At 43.9% G+C, this 8,946-nt stretch overlaps 1 protein-coding gene across 1 annotated transcript; it reads left to right on the top strand.

Moving 5' to 3' along the window:
• Nucleotides 1–690: 690 nt before the first annotated feature.
• On the top strand, nucleotides 691–2,463 carry HSBP1 (heat shock factor binding protein 1; the record flags this gene model as incomplete). The annotated part of the gene is made up of 3 exons (XM_010161693.1): nucleotides 691–757; nucleotides 930–1,049; nucleotides 2,203–2,463. Coding segments are annotated over 2 exons (186 nt in total), but the record flags the coding sequence as incomplete, so codon positions are not given.
• Nucleotides 2,464–8,946: the final 6,483 nt, after the last annotated feature.

Genomic DNA, 8,946 nt, shown 5'->3' with positions numbered 1-8,946 from the left:
AAGGCTCCGGGCTCGCCTCGTTTGCGGCCCCTGACGTTACCTACCAGGGCCCGGTGTGGGCGAGCTTGCGTGACCCGCGTCTGTACGCTGCTGGGGTTGTGCTGTTGCTTGAGCCTTTTCCCCGGGTGTTGTTACAAACGCGTCCGCTGCGGGGCTGTTTGTGCCGAGTCCCTCGGCGGGGCTTGGCCCTGAGCGCAGGTACATCGCGCACTGAAGCCACGCGCTGACCCGAGTGCTGACCTAGCGCCGCCCCCCAGGCAGGCTGTGCCGCCAGCCGGGGCAGCGGGACCCTTTGCCGCAGGTGGTGTTACTTGTCCCGGGGAGGGGTGTGGTTAAGCGCAAGGGTTAGGGAGTGCGGAGAGTAAAGCTGTTAGGCTCGTACCGAAAAAGGCGTCCTCGCGTGGTCAGCATGGGACGCTGGAAACAGCTGCTGTGAGTTTAGTCCTGGTGGAACACAGGTGTTTTCTAGATCTTAAAATTGTTTACTGTGACCCTCAGTTCTTGTGTGTACAAATATACATGTATACTTAAAAATAGATACTAAATACAGAATTATATTGCAGAGTTTGTGCACAGTTGAGCTCAGCAGTGCAAGAAGATGTTGTACTTGCCTCGTTACATGAGATTAAATACTGTAATAACCTGTCTAATGAAAACAAAACAGACTTCCTTTTTTCCCCTTTCTATTAGGTGCAGACATTGCTTCAGCAAATGCAAGACAAATTTCAAACCATGTCTGACCAAATAATTGGAAGAAATATCCTTTGTTTAAAGTTAATAGGTGCTATACACCAGAGACTTACAAGTATTTTAAGTATATTTACCAGTGGGATTTGTAAGATGAAGTTACTATAAGAGTTTGAGCAAAGCTCTAATGAAAAACAAACAGAACGACCAGATTGCAAGCATGTTCCTTAACTGCAGTGAACTTGACGACATGAGCTGTCGCATAGATGACCTGGAGAAGAACATAGCGGACCTCATGACGCAGGCGGGCGTGGAAGAATTGGAAGGCGAGAACAAGACCCCTGCTACTAACAAGAGTTAAAGTGAGCCCATTGCTTGCTAGCCTTGAAACAAATCCTCGGGTCACTTGAAAGTGCTGACTTTAATGTAGATGGGATTTTTCCTTTGATCTGTGAGGTAGTCTGAAATTCATGCAGAGCAGAATTGTGTATATACAATGGGGAAAATAGCAGCAACAAACCAAGCTGTTTTTTTTTTTTTCCCCTCCCTCTCTCATTATATCTAAGGACCGGAATCTCAGTACTTTTCCAACATCAGCTCCAGTTGCCATAGCTGGGAATCTAGCGTGAGCGTGGTGTTACCCTTCCATCTTCCACTGCACCCTGCAGACTTCAGCTCCCACTAGCTGCTAAGGACAGTAGACCTGTTGCTGTGCTTCGGGGCTAATGAGTAGTCCATGGGCTGTGAGTTACGAGCTTGCTGGGAGAACGTGACTCACACCACTGCAGAGCAGCAGGTGTTGGCTTGGGCAGTGTAAGACAACACATGGATACGAGGCAAGGCGTAGCTCAAGGCAATGCTCCCTGGAAAAGAAATTTCTTGCTGAAAGATAAATGTGATGATATTCTATATTCTTCTTTTGTAATTACTTAATTGATAACCTGCCCCTGTGTTACACAAAAACATTGGAGAAGCAGATGTTTCATGGAGTAGGCAAGCAGCAGTTCAAAACCTAGTACAGTACATGTAAATCAGGTGATCAGTAGCACCCCACGCAGCATTTACTATCGCCAGAGGCGTTTCAGAAGATGGGGGCAATGTGAGAGTGCCACAGCTGTTAGAGCATCAACACGGGGCTTGTGTGTGGTGCTTAATTATAATATGTGAGCAGCAGGATTTCACTGCAGTTTTTAGAGAGCTTGGTTTTTGTAAACCATGGGAGGCAGCTGGTTAATGAAGTACTAGATGTATCATGTTAGATTAACTTAAGGTGGCTCAGACATGTCTCAGCCTCTCTTAGGCTGGAAGAATGCTGTGCAGCCCGCTGAACAGGCACGTGTCTTTGATACAGGGATACCTTGTCTTTGTTAAGGTACCTATTTTTTGTGATACTTTGACAGAAATACAAATTATTATGGTCTTCACTGCCCCCAGTGCCACAGATGAAAATCTCTGATGCGCATGATTCTCTCAATTTTTCTCAGTAACACTTTTAAAATTATTTTTCCCCAGCAGGTTGCCAGTAACTTCAGGTGAATCCTAGAAGATGACTTTTTTTTTTTTCTACAAATCCTTGGAATTACAGAACAGCTTTTTGCAACTACGGTGTGTAAAAGCATTTTTATATTGTTACAGAGCTTGCATTCCTAATGTATATTGTATAGTTAGGGATAGGTTGTTTATGTTCTGATTTGTGTACTGTAATATCACTTTCTGAATTCTTGTTACGAGGATCAATTAGTTGTGTTATTAAAACACAGATCTTATGGATCTCAACTACCGTGTGTATTTCTGTGAAGTCGGTTTTTTCCTCTTTCTTACACTTTTTCTAGGATTTCATTTTTGATATCTAAGCATCTAGTGACTCCCATCAAATGGAAATCGTAACTTGTCCTGCGTAACTGTGGAGTGAAGCACAAGATTGGTACTTTGCATTAATCTTAGCTCTAAGCATCAGTCATTCAGCTACCCGAGGACTACGTGTTATTTCTCATAAATGTAATTAGCTGATTTTGGAAATGAGATGTGGAACATCGAGACCATATCTGCTACTCCTGGCATTACCTTATCCGTGTGTTCCTAGAATATAAAGCAGAAATACAGGTTTAACATCAGGAACATCTGTACAGTTGAGCAGCCACTGCCATTCAGATCTGGTCTGTTCAGACAGACGAGGAACTACCAACTATGAAGAATCTCACTGTGGGATTTACATTTTTTAACACTGTAAAACTCTGCTTTGAAACTGGCAAAGTGTCATTTAGCATCTCCTGAACAATAGTTACGATTAAAGTAGCGATACTGGACAGAATGGGATGGGGCTGGGGGAGTGTCTGTCCGCGTGTGGTCTTTCAGCGTAAGTCACCACCTCGGAGTACAAAGTGGTTTGTGAACAAGGCAGTGTCTTGCTGAGTAGCAGCAAGAGAATGCAGTTAGAATCGTAAAGCCTTGCTTCTCTTCGTGTAACAGCTAGCTGGAACTGGACAAAATGTTTGGTTTAGGAAGGTGTTTTTTATCAGGATACCCACGTTTACGGGTCTGGTGTTTAATGGATCACACTAGAGTATTTTGGCAATGAAGAGTGTATTCCGTCACTTGTGAAGAAAAATGACCAACGTCGGGTATTGCTGATGATCACCGCAGTGCTTCTCCTGCTTGATGTGCAATGGAAGGAAGCACTGGTGGCAGTCAGCAGGTACGGGTGTCCCGCGTTTGCCACTGCTCTTTCAATGCTGCCAAGTTAGCGCCTGTGTATTGTGAGGGCAATACGCTGGGTCATTTTTCAAAACGGAGGGGGAACTGTAATACAAGTTCATAACGGAGGGATTTTGTGAAGGTAGGAAATGTATGGCTATGCCTTGTAATACCGGCCTTAGGCCCTTTGTAATGTCATTTGAAAAATCTAATAAACTATGATGTGGTAACGAATAGTCAGGTCATATATATTAAATCTATGTATTTCCTGTGCGATCTACTCTAGGGGATCCTGCCCTGGTCGGGGGTTGGACTAGATGATCTCCAGAGGTCCCTTCCAACCCCTTCCACTCTCTGTAGAGCACAGTCCAGGATATCATTATATGGGAGACTGCAGTTACAGAAAGAGCTGCTGCTTGTGGGTTTAGTCCAGAATGTAGCTGTGTTCTGTGCAACAGGTGAGCGCGATTCTGCCCTGTCAAACAGGTAATTACAGTATGGACCAAATCCACCAGGAAGCGTATTGAAGTGGAGGGTCATTTTGTATGATGTTTGTACAACGATAAATTCTCATCTGACCATCCTCCTCCTGTGAGAGAAAGGGTCCTTCTAGGGTTTGCCTGCACCACCCTGCAGGCAGCAGTATGAGGCCTGCTTGCCTGAAGGTTATTCTGTCAGCATAACTTACTGGGGAATTATTTCAGCATTAGGATTCTGAACATTCTCAGTAGGGGTGGTTTTCCCTCACAAACATGATGCTTTGCTGATTTCGAGAAGCAGCAATTGAATCCCAAACCAGCCTTCCGGACAGGAAGGGATTACCTGTAGCTCTTTAAATCCTGCGTATTTTTGACAAATGTTTTTTATTCTGTCCCTGCTCTGGGACAGAGCTCACGAGCAATCACTTGGGCTTCATCCTGCAGTTCTCACAATCCATGGCTGGCACTGGAGACAGGGAACATCTGTGCAAATCCCTGTTACCTGGCCTCCTCTACACTTAGTATCTCAACACTTCCAATGAAGTGCCCTTAGTTCCTTTCCTTAGATGGAACGTTGTACAGGGAATTGGTTTGCCTGAGATTAGTGCGGAACTCGGTAAGAGACCTAACCCTCCTGTCTTCCAAACTCTGGGGCAGTGCTGACATCGCTCGCTGCTGCTTCCTCCAAACCTGGAAGCTCACAAAATACATTCCTTCACGTTGTAAACACATTTCACATTGTGCCTTCAAAAAGAAAACAGCCCTGGTTCTGCGCAGTTCCGCGTGAAACACCCGTAGCTAAAGCCAGGCACTGTCCTTCCTCTGTGGAATTACCGCCGAGTCCGCAGCTTTCCTGCAGGTACCCACACGGAAGGAGTTAACGACGCCTTTACACCCCCTCAAGACTGTAACGCTAGCAGATAGTGCTCTCTAGCGGGCACTCTCACTAACAGAAGGAACACTGCTCATTCCGTTACCTGCAACGTCCAAGTGCAGATGTCAGGACTTTTAATGAGCCACGTGCTGATTTGAAATGTGGTTATTACACAAGACACTGAGGATTTGTTTACAGTTAAGAAAATTAATAGGATACACAAATTCCTTCCAGAGCTTTAAGCCTTACTGTGTTTTTAAAAAACCTGATGCTTGCTGAGATTTTTTTTTCCTGACTCCGATGTGGAGTTAATGAAATTATGTCATTAGGAAAGCAAAGCATGGGAATAGAAACTTTACACCTTACAAGCACTCCGAGAAAAGAAAGGTTACCAGGAACTGTCTCTCTGACAAACGCACACATACTGATGGAAAGTGTTCTTCTACATAATTTTGCTACAGACCTGACATTTTTATTTATGAAGCTCTTGTGGTCAGATACATATGTAAAGATTTTTTCATGTTACAAAGCTGTAGAATATACAACCCTTGCTCCAGAGATTAAACCCTGCTCGAAACAGCACCTGGAGGGGCGATGGAGTTCAGTATTTCTCAAGCCTTGGGTTCAAAGGTGTTCGTATGACAAGTCTGGGTGGAATATCTGTGACCCTTCAGTGCAAGCTCCTGTACAGATATGGAAACACAGCAAAATAATCCATCAGTTTATGGACAAAATGGAGAAAACAGGCACAGGGCTACCTGAAAAGGGGAGGCAAAGAACAGAGAAAAATTCCTTAAGGCTTCACAGCAGATCAGAGGCTGAGCCAGGCCTTAGATTGAAATCTTTAAGTGACCTGCAAAGAGCACCCGAGACAGACAAGGTAGCACTCACCTGTCTCCCAAATCAAGGAGGCAGGCAGGTGTACTTGCAAAATAAGGATCTGTTCCTTCACATCTGAATTCCCCCAAGAGTTTAGATCAGAAAAAACCCCACATGCTGCACAGTCTGCTTGTCTTCAGCAAAAGGTATCCCAAATTGTGATGCAGCATAGCAAACTGCTAGATGTAGGTATCAAGTGGAGAAATGTTTGTCCAAATGCCATCTCGTGGGCACACAGGAATGTCATCGGCTTGGGCGAGGTGGATTACTGACAAAGACCTGTCTGGTATTCTGCCAGCTGATAGCTGTAGTCACTCTGGCTCAAAGCAATTCACAGACAGGACACCTCAGTTCTTACTTGTAATGTTCCACTTCACTCCAATTCCTCCTTCTCTGTGAATATGAATTTCCCAAAGGGTAACAGTTCCTGATGCACGGACAGCTCTAATAAATATTTCACTTATTTCCGTTGCAGACCTGCTTGGTTTTGAAGACCAGATCCCTGACTCCTTAAAGCATATTAGGGAAGCTTTTTGCATTTTAACTTGTGCTGTCACACTGGAGGAAATCATGGAGTTCAGCTGTTCTCGATCCACTGGCATAGAAATATCAGTTCCTTAGGAGTAACACAGGAAGGTTTCCAGAAAGTCACTGTTGGTTCATTTATTTTCCCATGCACTGTGAGAAGTCAGGAGGCGAAGGATATCCAGGGCTGACATAGTGTAGTTTGGGAAAAATAAAGCAACTGATAACACAGGAAAAAGAGCCCAACTTTAAGACATGCAGCTGGCTTATTGCTGCCGGGCATTTCGGACCCCACGGGTGTGATGAGGAGTCCACCATGGTCTGAGCTGTGACATATGACACATCCCACTGGCAATAACGAAGGAGCGTCCGTTAGCTTCCCAAAAGGCTGCTCTACAGCAGAACGATTCATTTGTTTGCCAGGTGCTATAAACCAGGAGTTTTTGTATCATACAACAGGTGCCCAATTCAGTTAGACTGTAAGGGGCTGAACCTCTGCCAAATCCTCTCTTCCAAACATGTTCACTCTAAAAAGTGTTCTTTAGAGCTAGAAGGCAATAAAAAACCAAACACAGCACTGCCATAGTTCAATATCTAACATCCAGAAGTGCAAGTGCCCTTGATCTTTGCAAACAGACTGATTCTGCAAGGATTTTGTTCCCTTGTGAAGTACCAGAAAGACCCTTCAAGGCACCAGATCTTGTAGGAAACAGCGCATGAACTTCCCCCTGGCTCTGCAGAGCACTACATTCCTAATGGAAATGACTGGCCACCAAAGATAAAACAACCCGTGCGCTTCCTTGCCTAAAATCATGCTGAGAAACACAAGTACAGGACCTCTACCATGTTAGCAGCTTTTAAAAACAGTCCCTAGTTCCAACAGCTGAAAGTGTGATTGTTAATGAAGGTTAATGTGATATAAGGGGGCAAACCCAACCCAAAACCTTCCAATTTTGCAGTGAAGCCAGCCCTCCTGCTGTTGACACACAGAACATATCATAAATCAGACCAAACCTTCTTAAAAATTAATGGGACAGCAAATGTTAAAATTAATGACAGATGCAATCAACGTTTATTAGAAGGTACATCACTGGGATCTCCAGCAAGTCAGGCAAAAAATTTAATCAGGTTCGTATCAGAGGGCTACAACTAGATGTGTCATTTTAATAGACTCCACAAGCGTGCCCTGCAACGGAGAACTGGGGTCGTCTTAAAAGAAAATTGACTGTAGATCCTTGAACAGGATTCACTGCTCTGGAAATTCTTTGCAGGTCCTTTCTCCAAATTACTAGCGTTACCCTATCGTACGAGAAGGTACAGACTGTGCTATTCTTCACGAGTAGCCCCAATTCTCATGTTTTTAACCAAACATTTTAATAAAAAATGGGCTCAGAGCCAGTACAGAATCAATAAGCAAGAGCTCCTCAGTTCCTTGAGTGCTGCAGGTGGCAGAGGAGATGATTGGGGTACCCTTGATGTTTAAAACCAAACATACTTGATTTTGGTTTTATACGAAGTCTTCACATTAACACTGGTTTTCTTTCAGGTCAGAACCAAGTTTAAATAAAAGTCAAGAGAGCAGTTTAACACTTTACTGCTGAGGAACTGTGGGAGTGAGTGTGACTATGAAGGTTGAATCACTTCACAGAGATCCTGGACACACTCGAGGCCTTCCTCCCCCCATCTCCGCTAAAGACACTGTTTGGGATCTGACGTGACTGATGGGCTAGATTATTAGTGCCACTCATTAGCAAGTAACATACTAAACTGGAGCCCTTGAAGGAAAGGTCTGTCGCTTGCACAGTAAAGCTCTTGTTTAAATTCCATTTTGAGCATTTCTCAAACAACAGGCAACAGTAAACAATATTTAGCAGAATGACACCATCTGCCTTTTTTTTTTTTTAATCATCTTTCCAGTGTCTGAAGCGGGGATTTGGTTATAAATACTGGCAATCGGCACCATAAATTATGATTTTCTGCTCTCGGAATAGTTGGGAGCAAACCCAAATAAAGTGCAGATTTAAATCTCAGTTTTCACACATTATTGAGCCTTTGAGATGTGTTTCCAGATTAACCCGCTCCTGCCTCCTGGGAGGAGATATGGACACTGATGGAAGGGATATGGACACTGCTAAGGTACATTCACTGGGGTTTGTAATTGGTTCTGCACTGGGCTAGGCCACCTGGAACTGGGGATAGGGCTCTGCTTCATGGAGATAAGGACGGATGAATGGCTGAAGAAGGAGAGGAGCAAGACAAACCAGTCACCTTTGCGTCCTTATTTGGAAGCTCTTCATGTCCCAGTGCTGTTCCTTCTAAGGTCTGGACTAGCAGATGTGTCCTGTTCTTCCAAACACTGTGAAATTTATAGGAGCTCTGTGTCCTTCCAGTGATACAAGACAACAAACAGAATGGAAATTTCTACTGCCTTTACAAATCTGTAGCCTTGTTGATCCAGTGTGTTTTAGGTACTCCTGCTCCACCCCTCCAAAAGCACTGAACAAAAATCAGTTTCACACAATACACAAAATTAAAAACAAATTTATTGACCCTGAGGCACATTTAAAAATCAGGAGGCTTTTCATGTCGTAAGTTATTTTAAAACATCTTTGAAACTACTCCATAGACTGAAGTTAAACAATTAAAATGCATAATCACATTTAAAAAGCAGCACCAAAAATGTAAGTAATTTTGTCACAGAGGCTGCTCCAGCGTGGTTTGATTATTTAACGTTATGCTGTAAAACCAATTTATACCCCATACCCTTGATCTCTGTTTCAATTTCAGGATGTTAATGCATGCACCATT

Source organism: Eurypyga helias, unplaced genomic scaffold, assembly GCF_000690775.1.
Source record: "Eurypyga helias isolate BGI_N326 unplaced genomic scaffold, ASM69077v1 scaffold31871, whole genome shotgun sequence".
In the NCBI taxonomy this organism is placed as follows: domain Eukaryota; kingdom Metazoa; phylum Chordata; class Aves; order Eurypygiformes; family Eurypygidae; genus Eurypyga; species Eurypyga helias.
The sequence above is the reverse complement of the archived record's forward strand: the minus strand, read 5'-3'. Positions and strand labels throughout refer to the sequence as shown.